This window comes from Heterodontus francisci, chromosome 10, assembly GCF_036365525.1.
Source record: "Heterodontus francisci isolate sHetFra1 chromosome 10, sHetFra1.hap1, whole genome shotgun sequence".
NCBI lineage: Eukaryota > Metazoa > Chordata > Chondrichthyes > Heterodontiformes > Heterodontidae > Heterodontus > Heterodontus francisci.
This window is the reverse complement of record NC_090380.1, coordinates 44,486,849-44,503,257: the sequence shown is the minus strand read 5'-3', so window position 1 is coordinate 44,503,257 and position 16,409 is coordinate 44,486,849. Positions and strand designations below refer to the sequence as shown.

Here is a 16,409-nt window from a genome sequence, read left to right as displayed (position 1 = left end):
ATTGAAGCAAATTGTATAGCTGCAGTTACAGAAGCTGGACAAGCACAAGAGAGAAGGGAATAAAGGGTTATGCAGAGATTTGGCTGAGGAAAGATAGAAGATTGGAGCACATGGACTGGTTGGGCTGAATGGCCTGCTTCTGTGCTGTGTGTAATATATATATATATATATATATATTATAAAAGAGGTACATAAGATTGTATAAGATCAGATAGTTTTTGTCTGATTTTTCATAGAAGACATTAGATATTGAAAGAAAAAGGACACTCTTTATTAGATTTAGTTGACAACACATTGCTCAGTGCTTCCAGCTATTGAGTTAACAGGTCAACAGCTAAAACAAATTCCAATAGCCAAGAGTGTTCTAGGCCATCAAATCAAGACCCAAATAGTTACATACAATTTCTGCATTAAGGATTAAGCAATACATCTTTAAAAAGGAATTTAAAGCACAACTTTGTTGGCATAGACCAGTTGGACCAAAGGGTTTGTTTGTGCTGTAGACTTTGCACAACTTAATGTGTACTGAACAAAATTGCTGTCCATTAGACTATGATAAATCAACAGGCTAAGTATGCTGATCTACATGAAAGTTAGTATGAATTCTCTGCCCCCCTCAGACATGTTTTTAATCTTTAGCAATTCCAATCACACCACAAGCTAAACGTCCTCCAGCATTTCCTGTTCGAGTGCTCTCTTCATCTCCACCTTTGCCCAAGTCATCTTCCTTCTCATGAACCTACACAAAAATAAAAATCACAAATCACTATTTATATCTTTAATGGCAAGACTATTTAAAAGCTTTGTGACCTTGAGAAATAATAGTGCAAGGAGTTACATGATCTCCACTCCAGGTCCAAATAACCTCATTAAAAACAGATAGTGTATCTTAAGCCACATTGGCATCTTTATCTAGCACTAAGTATCTAATTCAGCCAGGAAAAAGAATATGAATTTGCTCAGGAAATATTAAAAATAGTCTTTAATAGCAGAAACACAGCAGCTCCCAAAATAATGGTTTGTAAATCAATGAACTTCAAGTGAATCTAATTGCTTCTGCAATGAATGGCTAATTGCAGAGAAGGATATTTATTCCCCAGTGATTACAATGCTGGGGCAGGGAAACAAACAGTAAAGGAAATGCATAGCATTACAACACACAATGGATGTTGCCTCAGATACCATTAGCCAGCACATAAGCAATTCAGTTTCTCAACATGAAATCACTGTGTACACATGCATGTAGAGGCAATCAACACCAACAAATGTTAGAAAAATTTGCTCAGTGCTCAATAGAAATACTCCAAGGTTGAACTTTGTTCCAATCAATCTTTCTTTGTGATTTCTTGAGCTTGAGGACTTAGCTACTTTGAACTGTTGCCTCTCCCTCCAAAAAAGAAATTACATCCTAGATTATAGGATGTTGGAGGATAACAGGCTGGAACATTAAGTGGCTCAGAGGTTAACAACTTTACAAGAAAACCAGCTCAGAATAGCCATAATGTCCATTCTTAAAATTTCTAGAACTGTTTTATAAATTAACTCAAAAAAGTCAACAGAAATTGATGGGCTTGATAAAGGCCCTTTTTATAGTCCTAGTTGTTGATTAACAAAACCAATATAACAAGGCCACAGGTTTTTCCAATGCTTACCACAAGTGTACGTCCAATAATAGACTTTTCCCCTGAAAGATGGATTACTTTATCCTTTATTTCAAAGATGGCCACACCATTTCCATCAGCCTCCACATTGCCTAGATCACCAACATGTCTACAATGAATCAAATTATAATGGTCATAATTTAATCTATACAATGGATAAATGAGGGGTGAAAAAATGAAGTTTAAACTATTCAAATTGATCAAATCTAAAAATGATTAAAAGCACCACTGCTGTGACAAAATTCTAGACTTTTTCCCTACACTGAAGGCATATTGAAACAGTGGCTCACAGCAACAGTAAACAAAGGCACTCAAGAGGGACACATTATGAATATGTTGAATTCAAAAAAGACTTCTATGATGTTTGTGCACTTGAATCTGCATGTACAAGACAACTTACATGGAGAACAGTAGCTGAGCAGCAGGGGAGAAAGAAATGGAAAGGGATGATAGATTAATTGAGATGGGAGACAGGGTAGATGTCATGAGATTCCAGAAGCAGTTCTGGAACTATGCAAAGGATAAGCTAAGCATTGGTAGGGCAAAAAAGGTGCACACAGATCACTGGACAGGTGAAAAGGACAGAGTAATTGAGTGCAGAGCTTGAAGCTGTTAATTGTAATAGGAGTTGCATAGCTTGAGAGGGCATTGATAGTCTTGAAATGGATATGGCATGATTTCAAATGGTGCTGAGAAAGTGAAACAAGTGTGAAAAAGAACCCAAGCTTAGCATTGAACATACCAAGCCCTGCTCCTCTCACTTCAGAGAGGTTTGACTCATGGTCACAGACACATTAGGTACTGGCACAAGCCAGGAAAAAAAAAAAAAAAGGATGGTTTTGCTGAAAGCTTTGGCTCAGCTCAGATTCCAAAGTTGGGCAGATGTTCTTGAACTGATCAGCATACAAGTATAGTTAATTAAACAAAACCCAAGCACTTTTTGTTCATGGGATATGGGCATTGCTGTCAAGGCCAGCATTTATTGCTCATCCTAAATTGTCTGAAAAGGTGGTGAACTGCCACCTGGACCAGATAGTCCATGTGATGTAGGCACACCATTGCTGTTAGGAAGGAACTTGCAGGATTTTGACTGAGCAATAAAGGAACAGTGACATATTTTGAAGTAAAGATGGTGTGGGACTTGGAGGAATTTGCAGGTATCTAGTTCCCTTAAGCCTACTACCTTTGTTTTTCTAGCAGTAGAGGTTGTCAAAGGTGCTGTTGAAGCAGCCTTGGAAAGTTGCTGCAGCACTCAATGGGGAGCACCCATCAAGCGGGCTACTTTGTTCTGGATGGTGTAGAGCTTAGAGTGTGGTTGAAGCTTTACTCATCTAGGCAAGGGGAGTATTCAATCACACTCCTGACTTGTGCCTTATAGATGGTGGGCAGGCTTTGGAGGCAGTTGGTGAGCTGCTTGCTGCAGATTTACCAGTCTGATCTGCTCTCAGCCATACTTGCAGCTGCATCAGCTAAATTTCTGGTCAATGGCGACTCCCAGAATGTTGGCAGGGAATTCAGCCATGGTAATGCAATTGAACGTCAAGGGAAGGTAGTTAGTCGGTTTCTTGCAGATGGTCATTCTGTTACTTGCATGTAACCTGCCAATTATCAGCCCAAGCCTGAAAGCAGTGCAAGTTGTGCTGCTTGTATACTTTCCAAAAAAGGAAAGCCTACAAAAAAAATTGATGCCAGCCATTACAAGGATCAAATTTTAAGACAGAATTACTTGTAGCAAGAGCTGGTTATTAATCTGGATTTTTAAAAAATTCTCCATTTACTGAGAGCATCATTCTTAGTGTGCAAACCTTGGTGACTTGTGCATAATTAAAGTCCAGGTATCGACAGACATTTGCATAAAAAGGTAGAGTACCAAATATTCATGAACAGGAATTTGCTCCATTTAGACAGAAAAATGAGGGGTTTTTCTTATTTGTACAATTTAGTGTACAAAGTAATTTTTAAATAAATTTGGCATTAAACTAAAGTTCATTTTAATGGAAGATTTTAAGACAGTTAAATGGTGACCACTTGATCAATGGGCTATTTTAAAAGTTATAGTCCTCCATTACATTAGAAGCATTATGAATTTGTATCCATCCAATACCCAAAAGGTACATTTAACATAAAAGTTGTCCATACAAAAGCTTACCTTTCTTGGTCATCTGGTCCACCATGATTTTTTGCAAAAGGGTTGTAGTGAGGTCCTGCACTGATGCAGCCTGTTTTGTATACAAATACACCAGAAACCAGGTCATCAAAAATGCGACATTGTCAAAGTTAATTGAAGACAATTTCTCCCCCCACCACAGACACTTGGGCACAGAAAAGGTGGAGATGAGGTTTATTTAAAATCCTCAAGTTCACATCTAGTCTTTAGAACCAATGTCTCATTTATAGGGAGGTCAAAAATGGCCAAAGAACCTGTCAACACTGAGGTGGCAGTCTTGCTGAATGTAATGGTGGGACTTAGTTCTGTTTCATAGCAGTGTCAAATGGATAACTTTTTCCAGAAGAGTCAACTAACAGCAGGAGACCCTTGGGAACAATCCCTGGCAATTATGAGAGTCATCAGCAAACAGTGAAGGCAGCCACAAATCAGGTGGTTGGGGGGCAGCTGGTGGTGGAAGCACATCTGCTCCTTAGTGCTGGAAAGGATACTTCCCTCCCAATTGCACTGAGAGCCCAATGAAACATTAGGTATTTTGCATCTCCACAGCAACACAATACCTCTAATTGATGTAGTTTAAAAAAAGAGAGAAAGCACATGCAGGGCATTGGGGATATGTTCCCATATTTAAGGTTTAACTTCTGCATTGAGTGGGAAGTGTATAAATAAATGCTAATATATTGGAAGTACAATTCATTTTTCCTCATCACGTGTAGGGGCCAACCTCAATAGATTTATGGAGTCAGATCAAATCAAAATTGCAATTCATTTACTACTCTAATTTATTATTTACCATCCACCCTTGTCCCTGTGCTTCTTTAATACTAGAATGAATGTGGCTCAATGAACCAGAGAATTTACTGTTTTGTAAAATGTGTTGTAGTGGTTGTGTAATTAAAATCAAATTTAATTTCTCCCCTAGAAATGGACACTCTGGCATTTGTTCTGGATTTATGGATTGAATTTCACATCCTTGACTTTTGCAGTAGTGGTGTAATACCCGACAGTTGAGTACACCATGACCCAAAATCTGTTTGCAGTGCTGTTTCTTTTAATTGTACAGAGCTCCATCAGCAATTGTTTTTCTTCCTGCTCCCACCTAGTTACTTCCAGAATCATTAAGATTCTACCCTTGCCCCCCCACCTTTTCCTTAGTTACATGTCCCATGGCAACATCAGCAGACACAGGTCAGTTTCTATACAGAACTAGACCCAACCCTGCCTTTTACAACTCCTGTATTCACCCCCCTCCACTGTTGCAAGATTGCTAGTGGACATCCAGTCTTAGATAAACTGGAAATTTTCACCATCTATATTAGTTTGTCCTCTGGTATGAGAACCAAAATATCTTCATTTTCTGCCAAGCTGTTTGCTGATGAACTTCTGCTAGGAATGAACCTTCTTGGACCCTGAAAACACCAGATCAGGCAAGATGTCTTTAGCTAGGATTCAAATTCAGCAGCAAATAGGAACAGTCTCATACTAGATTCTTTCATGGATGGTCTTTCTGCCATGCTTCAGAATGAGCAAGTGGTCTCCACTTATGGATATGGACATCCATTTTGTTCATGTTTCAGAATTGCTCTATCTTTTTGCTGTCCTGAAAGATTGCTTTTAGCTGTTAATGCCATATTAAGAAATCCATGGCATGTTCATTCACACCTTTAGTGTAGCCATAGCTTAGTTTTTTTTTTAGAACCACATTAGAATGAATTTCAATGCAAGGGATCTCATCTTGCTAGCCACCTCCATTAGTGGTCTTGGGCAGCTTAGATAAAAGTGATGACATGTTGCACAAGAATCAAGCAAGACTGCCTTAACAGCCTAGAATACCTTCAGCTTTGTCTGCAGGCTGGTGTCTCATCCCAGGAGTCAGTTTTCCAAAAGCTAAACTGGCTTTGACAATTTTACATATTTCTGTATCAATGACAACTTCTCTAGAGAGGGTGCTACTCAGGTAAGTGAAATTGTACATTACCTGAAATGTGAGCACCAATGGAAAAAATAAGTGCAGTGTAATTCTTGCCTGGACTGCTGAAAGTACCAGCATCTTGGGACAGATATTCTTGCCACACAGGCAAACTGTTAAGTGATTTCATAACTATTTGCATGTCAGCATGGACTGGGCTACACAAGCACAATCAGCAAACTTTTTCTTCCAGCACTTTAAAAAAAGACATGTTACTTTAATGTTTAAAAGCTGCCTGCCTGTCCCAAATCAGATCTCTACTCCAAATGAAGTTGTTGAAAGTCACAAGAACAGCAAACAAAGATTGATGGTGCAAGGACACATTCTTGCTCAACACCATTTGCAATAGGAAAGGAGTTGGAATTGTTTCTATTTTCCATCAGTCTAGCCAAAGAAATTGACTATTTCGAGGAATCTGACTGGATACCCAAACTGAACAGGATTTTCTAAGTGTTTTTCTTTTACTTACTGTTGAATCGTTTCAGATCAAAGACAAAGGTCAGCATTTGGTCTCAGCTAGTCTGCTCAAAGACTATGCAATGAAAAATCAGTTGTGTCTTTTCCTTTTCTGAAGAGATTAATTTCTTCAGTGATGTGTTCAATAAATAATTTAGCACCACTCTTGCAAGGATATTTCTAGCAGTGAAAAGTAAAAAATTCCTCCATGATCACAAAACTATTTCATTTAGAAATGGAATAATTGAAACTAATGCCTAAAGGATCTTTCCTAATATCACATGGATTGAAAGATGATTGAGGCATTTGATACCCTTGGGTTAGACATTCAATTTAAATGGCAGGCCTGATTCATATTGGCACAAATCACATCTGGAAAAACATTTCTGGACATCAGGCTAGAAGTTATAAGCATTGTGCAAAACAGGCACAAGGTATGCTCAATTTCTGGTTGTATGGTTCTGCATCTAATGTGCAGTGACATATTAAATCCCACAATATGTACAAACACATTAGCCCTCACTGTTTAGAGTTATATTGTGACTGCCTGAAATCTGCATTGGATCAATGTAAACAAGGCACCCATGTTAGTGAAAACTAATTGCAACATGTGCTGTGCAAACTCCATCTTTCAGTTCCATAGCAGCCTAAACAGCTATATTTTAAAAAACCCACTGTGTAAACAGTAAGGACATCTTTTTAAAATGATTACTTCCCTTTTGTGGAAAAGGTGGATTGTGTAAGGAGCACTCCTGCATTGCATTCTTCATTAAGTGAAGAATATGTAAAAGTACAAAGTGCAGCTCCCTGGGCAAAGGGAGAATTCAGTGTCTGCCATCTTTGTCTTATTTGCCCAACAATAATCTTTCACTATTATATGCAAAGTAAAGTTTCAGCCTTTGCACCTCATGACCGGCTGCTCCTACTCACCATGTTGGTGATACTGCCCCCATCTTTGCTGGCTGTCAAGCCCACTCCACTAGAGTTCAGACTTCACATCCAATTCCCACTTCTTCCCCCACCTGGAGGCCCCTCAATTGGTCTAGCCAGTTGAACATTGTGCAGAGGGGGAAAGACGTGGGATTGATCAGAATCAGAAGCCTTCTGATTTAAGAACTGGACAGCCTTTCCAAATCAAGGGTTTCCTTTGCAATTATAGCACATTGAGGGAGTTGTAAATGATCTCTTGCTTAGAAGGTTTTGGAATTGGTCAGCCTGTTTTCAGGATCTGATTTTGTCCAGTGTCCATAAAAGGTGGAACCATTAGTGGGCTATATGCATCTCAAATGCATGAAGACAGATTCGCATTTATATAGCACCTTTCACAACCACACGATGTCCCAAAGCACTTTACAGCCAATGAAGTAAGTTTGAAGTGTAAGTCACCACTTAATATAACAAATTCCTGGTCAGCATAGTATTGCAGTTAGCCTGTCTTTTGCTCCATCAGGTGTCACAATTAGTTCAGTCTTACTTGTTTCTGACTATTACCATAAACTTGCTTCTTCACAGACGACTTCTCACTTATCCATGCACAGTTAGATTTTTATCAAACCAGCCTGCTGTTTGGTAGTTGCACACAAGACTTCCATCCAAAGCTGCATGGAGATTGCTTTGCTGGATGGAGACCTGCAGTTGGAACACCATGCTGGCAGATGATCTGTATTCTGCTTGTTTTTCATGTTCTCATTTCTACTTGTCTGATCCCCACCCTTTTTGGCTAATCATGCCTCAATTTTGTTAATTATGCCCATCACAGCCCTGTATCACTTCTGCCATTTAACCATCTCCATTTCCTTTTGTTCAGCTCCTTGTTAAACAGAAGTTTTCACCCTTCCGTTTCTTTATTGGTCCATCTGATCCTGTACTTTTGGAAGATCATAGGTCTGAAGGTTCCACACCTGAATCAATTTTTCTGTTCTCTCCATAGATGCTGCCTGACCTGCTGACTGTTCCCAGCATTTGTTTTTGTTAGAGATTTAAAGCTACCTTTTGAAAAGTAGAGTTCCATTGTAGTACAGAAAAATAACTTCAAATTTAAACACATTTACACCTGCATGGAAAACTCACTTCCATTCTAGTTGATGCATAGCCACATTAGAATCAAAGTATCATGCTTCACAATATTGTCAGAGCAAGTATTCAGTCCATACCATTTGTATTATCTCCAAAAGCATGAACATGGAACCCATGCTTTCCAGGAGTCAATCCAGTGATGCTTCCTTTTACAGTCACAGGTCCATCTTCCTGAAGAGAAATTCCATAGAGGTTTAAGCATTTCTTCTAAAGTTTGACATTAGAAAAATTTAATAATCTGCAGTAAAGGCACTCAAGTCATCCAAGCAGCCTCCAAAACAGAATTAGATTGCCAATGTGCTCACAAAATCAATCTTCATGTACTTTGATAAACATAGTGTTCAACTTTCAATGGCAGTTTTAGCATCATGTTTGAGGGGCTTTATTTATATTTAGTAGACAATTCAAGAGAGGTTACTTGACTGGCAGTACCATATTATAAACAGATTAAAACTAAATAGTTTGATAAGAGTAATGGTAAAAAGTGACCTCATCCCCAAAAATTGAACAAATTAACTGAAGATTTCTGGAACTACTGCAGTGTGAAGCAACAAGTGTTTAGCCTAATTGATGTATTTGAGACCACAATGCATCTTTAAAGAATTTTCATATGTTGGTTAGAAGTAAAGTTAAAGGTATGGGGGGGGGGGGGGAAGGAAGAGGAGAACAGGACCCACTCCTTCAGAGTGAGGAATTGGTTTCTCTGTAAAGCTGTCTCCATACCAACAATAGAATTCTGAGTACAGATGCACAGAACTACCTCAAATCAAACCAACAGTCAGAACCCAACAGGCACTGGTTTACAATGTGTACATTTGTAAGCAACTGATCATAGTAAAAACAATTTGTGCACTCATCAAAAAGGAGCGAGCGCAAGAGCAAGCCTTCTACAAGGGCATCATGATCAGATTTTTAAAATACAAAATTTGAGCAATTCTAATATTCTCTTCAGTTTCTCATTTTTTAAAAAAAGAATGATCTGACCCATTTGACAAGTTATGGTGGATCTTCATTCATGCAAATTCTACATTTGCAACTGGATGTTGTAAAACCAGTCACATGGATGCTGTGCAGAAAAAGATAACAAATATTTAGCCTGTTTGCAATAGATCAACGCACCAACCCAAGAACATTTTTTATGGCATAATCCCATCTGCCATAATTTCTGGAAGGAATCAAAACTCAATTATAACCCAGATACTACACACTGGGATAATGTAAACAAAACTTTAATGGTGCAAGAAACCAGTTTATAAAAAAGTTTGTTGACTTGAACTTGAGAAATACACCTGGAAGATAAATGACAGCAAAATGTGCATGTTTTCACCCATTTGTGCACTGTGGTGTAATATAATGGAGGCAAGCTTTGACATCTGACATGCTGTATCAAAAATGCTTCCAAACACCAAGCTAGAAACCAAATGTTGTAAAAAAGAAAGTTGAGAATTCAAAGCAATGTGCTGGCTGTGCTCCTATGTGGATCAATTGTGGTCACCCAACAGCCATCCAACTTAGTGTAGATGCTGGCAATTGCTCTTAATATATGGCTCGACAAAGTGACCTCAGCACAAATGTAAAGTGTTAGTCTGGGAAGATGAACCGACACTGATCACATTGAGAATATTTGTCACAAGGATCCTCAAGCAAATGTGCAATTAGAAGCTACAAGGAAAGAGTTTAAAAGGTTGACCAAGAGGAACTCCACACAAAACATGCAACTGAAGTGCACTTTCAGAGCTGGCTGGAGGCAAAAGCCAGAGACAATTAAATAGTGTCAAACAATTACTACCTTGTGCTTCAATGTATAGTGAGCCATCTGATAATTGCAGATGCATAATTATTTTGTCAGCCCCTTGGCATGTACCTTGAGACCATAATCTAAAAGTACAGCTGCTAGACATTAATTTTTTTTAAAATCCCAATTTGTTAATCACTTAACATCCAGAAAACCAGAGTGTTCAAGTCAGGAGTACAAAAGCAAAGAAGTTATTGTGAACCTTTATAAAACACTAGCTGAGTCTCAACTGGAATACTGTGCCCAATTCTGGGTATCACACTTTAGGAAAGATGTTAAGGCATTAGAGAGGGTGCAAAGATTTAAGGGAATGGTCCCAGGAAATCAGGAATGACTTCAGTTACATGGATAGGTAAGCAAAGCTGGGGCAGTTGAAGGTTGAAAGATTGGATAGTATTCAAAATCATGATGGATCTGGACAGGGCAGTTAGAAAAACTACTTCCATTGGCAGATGGGCCAAGAACCAGAGGATGTCAATATGAAGTGATTGGCAAAAGAACCAAAGGTGATGTGAGGAAAATTCTTTTTATGCAGCATTCAGTTAGGATTTGGAATGAACTGCCTGAAATTGTGGTGGAGGCAATTTCAATCATGGCTTTGAAAAGTATATTGGATCATGAGAAATCAGGACTAAGGGGAAAAAGCAGGGGAGTGGGACTAGCTTTGAGCTGGCACAGAAAAATTGGTCAAAAGGCTTCTTCTGTGCTGTAACCATTCTATGATTCTGAAGGCATAAAATCAAGTGGGAGAGACTGGTCTTAGGAGATAATCAAAACCAGACATATCATTGCAAAAAGCATTGCTTTGGCCCTTTCCTTTCAATTAAGGAAAAAGGTGATCATTTTGTTTAAAGACATTGAATTGACAAGATACTCCTGTTTAATTATGCATGAAAGTTGTTAATATACTGCTGTAAAGTTTTGGTCTGATATGGTGGCATTCCTTGCCAACTGCAATAAAGTAGAATAGAAGGCTCAAGTGAGACCAAGACTTGACTGTTGTACTTAGTTGTGGGACAGCACAACTCTTGTAAAATTGATGGGTCTTAATCATTTTGATTCAAGCTTCTGATTTAACTTGGAATATGAATCAAACATTTTGCCAATGCTGAATAGCAGTTATTGGCACAAATAACTCTACTTACTGTCATGTGCCAGCACAGCTCATGTCAACTCTCAGTAGCTCCCAAGGAAGTAGAGCTAAGTAAAATTATCAGAAGACTGAGAATGAGAAGTTAATTGAAAATGAGCTCTGCACCAGATTTTACTTGGGGCCTGCTAAACAGAAGGGGAAAAAAACAAACTGAATGAAAGACCTTTTAAGCTATGCACTAGTGATGTCATTACCAATTATAAATAGAGAGAATAGGGTTAAAAACTAGCTGCATGATCAAATCTGAGAGTTGTCTCTTTTGCTCAATCTGAAAAGAACACCCCATCTAAGGGGATACTTATAGCTGTTTCAATTGGTAAGACACTACCTAGAAAATGTCACAAATTCAGGCCGACAGGTTGCAGTGGGTTTGCAACATATCAGAATAAACTAGTTAAACCACCATTTGCAAACCCATGATGAACACCCTCCAAATTGGACCAACCAAATTAATCATGCCATAATTCCACCTTCCTAGTGACAGCATTGTAACCCACAGCTTGTAACTTCCAGCTCTTCCACTCAGACTACAGAAAAACCTATGCTCCAAACTGATTTAACCACTTCCCAAATTGCAAGCCTTTTCAGCAACTATAACTATCAATGCAGAGTCAACATACAACTTCAAAAGAGACTGAATTACACCTGCATGTCCAGTTCAAATCAACCACCCTCTAAGCCCCAAGTTCTTCACTCACATGCAGTGACATGGGGAATACACTTTATACATAATCCCAACACCCTCATTAGTTGATTACACTATACCTTCAGGTTTGTTTTTAAATATAGATTTACTTCATACTTCTAACCTAAAGCTTATCTGTATAAATAGTTTCACTGCCAGCATGTGGCCTTACCACTAACTGCCGTCTACAAGGCCAGACTCTCCAGTTCCGCTCCTTCCTGACCTGTCAATTTTAAAGGTTATATTTATAGTTAAGTCAATGAGCCATGAATCATCAACTACACCTTATTTTAAATAAAGGGAAAGAATCAGGACAATATACTTCTGGAGACTAAAATCTGTAGTTACCAAGTTAATATGCAGGGAAATAAAAAGAAACCAATACTGGAAAGAGAGAGGTGGAAATTTTAATTAAAAGTCATTTTGTTTGGAATTCTGGTTCATATCCATACATGCCAACTTAAAGAATGCTCAGATTTTTCCATTGGTTTGGATGTGGAAGCTATTAACCAATTACAGATCATTTGCAACAAAGTGTTGCTGATAAAAACCAATTGATTACAGAGCTGGACTGAAGGTCATTAGAACCATCCAAAATGTTAATTTATGTACTGCAATAGGAGAAAGTAAGCCACAATTTAAAAAAAGTCATTAGCTTCTGAAAGTTGGTTATATTTTTAAAAAAGCTAAACTCAAGTTTAGCCAGTTTGCACCTTAAGTCAAGGTATATTCTCAAAACTGGTTGTAGACATTTCATAATCAGAAAAGGAGGATGCACCCTGGTGTGGATGAATCAACTCTTAATTGGGAATACCTGGCTCCATGCCTATTCAAGGACAGAGAAAACAGGAACTATAGGCCAGTTATCAAACATCTCAGGCAAAATGCTAGAATCCATAAGGGACATGGTAAAAAGGCATTTAAAAAATCATGGTTAAAGAGCTGATGCAAATTTATGGAAATGAAATAATGTTTGACAGATCTTAATTTTTTGATAATGCAACCAATAAGATGGATAAAGGGGAACCTGTGGATGCAGTGTATTGGGATTTTCAAAAAGTATTTGATAAAATGCTACACAAGAGGTTATTAGGATGATGGGATTAGGGATATTAGCATGGATCGAGGATTAGTTAATGGACAGAAAGCAGAGAGCAGGAACAAACTGGATATTTTCAAGTTGGCAGCCTATAACTAGTGGGATACCACAAGGATCAGGACTTGAGCTTCAGCTTTTAGAGTTTAATAACAGATGAGGGGATTGAGTAATGTACCCAGGTTTGCTGACTATGCAAAGGTTGGTGGGTAAGTGTGAGAATGCAAAGAGGCCACAGAGGGATATAGACAGGCAAGGTGAGTGGGCAAGAACGTGGCAGACAGAATACAATGTGGCAAAGTGAGAAGCTATCCATTTTGGTAGCAAGAATATTTTTTTTTGAATGATGGGACACAAATGTTTGCATTGAGGGATTTGAATGTCCTTACATGAATCAAAGTTAGCTTGCAGTTAAAACATGCAATTAGGAAGGCAAATGCTTTTGTTACACAGGATTAGAGTAGGAGAATAAAAATACTAAAATTGTTTAGTGGATTGGTGAGGCCACACCTGGAGTACTCTGCAGTTTTGGTCTTCTTACTCAAGGAGGGAGACTTGCCCAGTGAGTGCAACAAAGGTTTACTAGATTGGTTCCTGGGATGAGATTGCCTCAAGAGAAATGAATTAAACATAGGCCTTTATTTCCTAGAGTTTGGAAGAATGAGGGGTGACCTAACAAACAAAATTAAGGAGCTTGACACAGTAGATGCTAAGAAAATGTTTCGACTGACTGGGGAAATCTAGACCACAGGGAGATGACAAATTTCTTCACTCAAATGGTTGTGAATGTTTGCTCAGGTCAGTACATTCAAGGCATAGATCAATAGATTTTTGGGTACTAAGAATTAGGTGGCTAGCATGGGTAGGTTGAGTTAGATCAGCAATGATCTTGAATTACAGAGCAGTATAACAGCCAAATGCCTACTCCCAGTTCCTGCTTATGCTGTGCTATAACTGGCACAAGCTCAATGACTTGAAATGTGCAGTGGCAAGGTGTACCACTGGACTCAACTATATATCTGCTGAATAGTTGCTTATTTAATGCAAGTCTACCAGGAGTACTTTTCAGACACACTAGTTCCAAGGTTACCAACTGGCTAGAGTATGCAAGATACCTACTTATGTCTCTTGAACCGAAGAGTTAATCTCCCAACTTCAGTTTGTATTTTGAATTTTTCTAAGTGAAATGGAACCATGTGCACATTCAAAAATAACTTACACATAATAGACAACTTTTCAAAACAAAAACAGTTCAGAATGGTGTTATAGCAAATGTAAAAAAAAAAAATTCTATTGAGACTTGCATAAAGTAGGCTCCAAAAAAGCCAGAAAACACAAAACAAAATTTTCCAGAGGGCGTGCATGCACTTAAAATTCTTCCACCTTGAAAACAAACCTCAACTTGAATATTTGAAAGAACAAATTATGTACTTACACAACCTCAAGCAGGGAGGCCCAGCAAATTCACACAAGCAAACTCCCAAAAACAAATTGAAAGATAATCTGTTTTAGGGGCAAATGTTGGCCAGGACACAGGGAGAACACCCTTTCTCTTCAGGCAAGGCAGATAAGGCCTCAATGCAACATCCAATCCACAGGACAACACTCCCTCTGCACCTAGATTGTGCTCAAGTTTTGAGTGGGGCTTGAAAACAACCTCTGACTCAGACAGGAGTGCAACCTGAGAGCCCAGGTTAACATCTCATTCCCCTTCGCTAAATTTCTAAATTAATCACTGCTATGAAGATCGCTTTTGTTAACGACAGGAAGTTGTACGGTTACATACTTGCAGCTTGCAGACGCTGTCAAGCTCATTGGTTCGTGCATTTCAGTAAAATAGGCAAGACTGTGGTAGGTCATTGAACAAGCTGCTTTAAAAAAAAATTAAAATCGTCAGCATTTGTTAGCTTTTCAATTTGGCATGTACGCATATGAACGCAGTCCAAGGGCATTTCGAATTATTCTTATAAGCGACTGACCCCACTAGATCAGACACATTCTGCAACATAGTGGTATAAAATAAAATTGGTCACACTTAATGATCTCTACAACCCTTATATTTTGATGCATTTCATAAGAAAAGTAGGCAATGGGTTACCAGAAATTGCACACAATTTAATTACATCATATTAACTACGAAACCATGACAAAGCAGAATATATCAGGCGGGCTGGCGGCCAAGAAGCACTTCTAAATTGCGTTGAAGGATTTTTTGGGGGGAGAAAAGTGTATCGTTACGTCTAAAACAGAAACTAAATCTGCAAACACTCCAGTAATCCAACTCTAACGGCGTTACACAGCTCGGCTCTCAGTTCAGCCAGTCACACCATTCAAACAGAACGGGTCCTGACCCGGCTCTACAAGTGGAGTAAATACCAAGGATATAAAAAGGTACCGAAGGACAAGGCCACACTCACACCCAGCGCCTCATTAAAAAAAACACCAATCAAAAACACGCGCCTCTCAAAAACAGATGCGCTCCGAGCCGCTACCCGAACCTAGCGTCGGGGAACAAAGCCATTATTACTTTTGCCCTGGTAACTCACAGCTTGTTCAAAATTAACGGTCCCAGTCACTTCCCCAGTTCCCTTCAACACGCAGATTGCTTTCATGATCCAAAACCAGCCGAACTCAACTCGACAATACCAGAAACCCGCCCAGGCGCCTCTACATATAGACTGACGCATGCGTACGTCAGCCGGCGTGCCTACGCAGACCCGCGCCAGGCTTAACAGCGCCTGCGTATTCGGGGAGAGGGCAATAATTGATCGATGGGTTCAGGGATAGTTTTTTTTCTCATTTATGGGATGGTGGCATATTGCCCATGCCTCGTTACCCACGAGAAGGTGGTGGTGAGCTGCCTTCTTGAACTGCTGCAGTTCATATGCTATCAGGAAGGATGTTGCAGGTTTTTGACCCAACCACAGTGAAGGAATGGCAATATATTTCAAAGTCAGGATGGTGTGTGGCTTGGAGGGGAACTTGCTGCTGGTGGTGTTCCCATGCATTTGCTGCCCTTGTCCTTCCAGGTGGTAGAGGTCACTGGTTTGGAAGGTGCTGTCGAAGGAGCCTTGGCAATTGCTGTAGTGCATCTTGTAGATAATACACACTGCTGCCACTGTGCGCCAGTAGTGGAGAGAGTGAATTTTTTAGGTGGTAAATGGGGTGCCAATCAAGCAGGCCACTTTGTCCAGGATGGTGTCAAGCTTCTTGAGTGTTGTCAGAGCGCACTCATCTAGGCAAGTGGAGAGTATTCCATCACACTCCTGACTCTTTTACAGAACAAGGAGTGATCCAAGATCCAAGAGTCATAGAGTTATCCAGCACAGAAACAGGACCTTCGGCCCAGCG

General features: G+C 39.3%; 1 protein-coding gene across 2 annotated transcripts; it reads right to left on the bottom strand.

Moving 5' to 3' along the window:
• Positions 1-249: 249 nt before the first annotated feature.
• Positions 250-15,753, bottom strand: LOC137374432 (superoxide dismutase [Cu-Zn]). Of its 2 annotated transcripts, XM_068040540.1 has the most exons (6): positions 15,605-15,753; positions 12,135-12,185; positions 8,407-8,500; positions 3,811-3,880; positions 1,653-1,770; positions 250-739 (listed from the first exon to the last, which is right to left on the bottom strand). In XM_068040540.1, the coding sequence occupies exons 1-6, from the start codon at positions 15,743-15,745 to the stop codon at positions 629-631; spliced, it is 585 nt and encodes a 194-aa protein (XP_067896641.1). In that variant the 5' UTR covers positions 15,746-15,753; the 3' UTR covers positions 250-628. The 2 variants fall into 2 exon arrangements, with proteins under 2 accessions (XP_067896641.1, XP_067896642.1); XM_068040541.1 differs by lacking the exon at positions 12,135-12,185.
• Positions 15,754-16,409: the final 656 nt, after the last annotated feature.

Excerpts from the sequence above, each read along its gene's own strand:
- LOC137374432 (XM_068040540.1), bottom strand. The coding sequence starts at position 15,745 with ATGCGTCAGTCTATATGTAGAGGCGCCTGGGCGGGTTTCTGGTATTGT. Across the intron at positions 8,501-12,134 it reads CTTGTAGACGGCAGTTAGTG|GAAGATGGACCTGTGACTGT; the intron begins GTAAGGCCACAT and ends ATTTCTCTTCAG. Across the intron at positions 1,771-3,810 it reads GGACCAGATGACCAAGAAAG|ACATGTTGGTGATCTAGGCA; the intron begins GTAAGCTTTTGT and ends GATTCATTGTAG.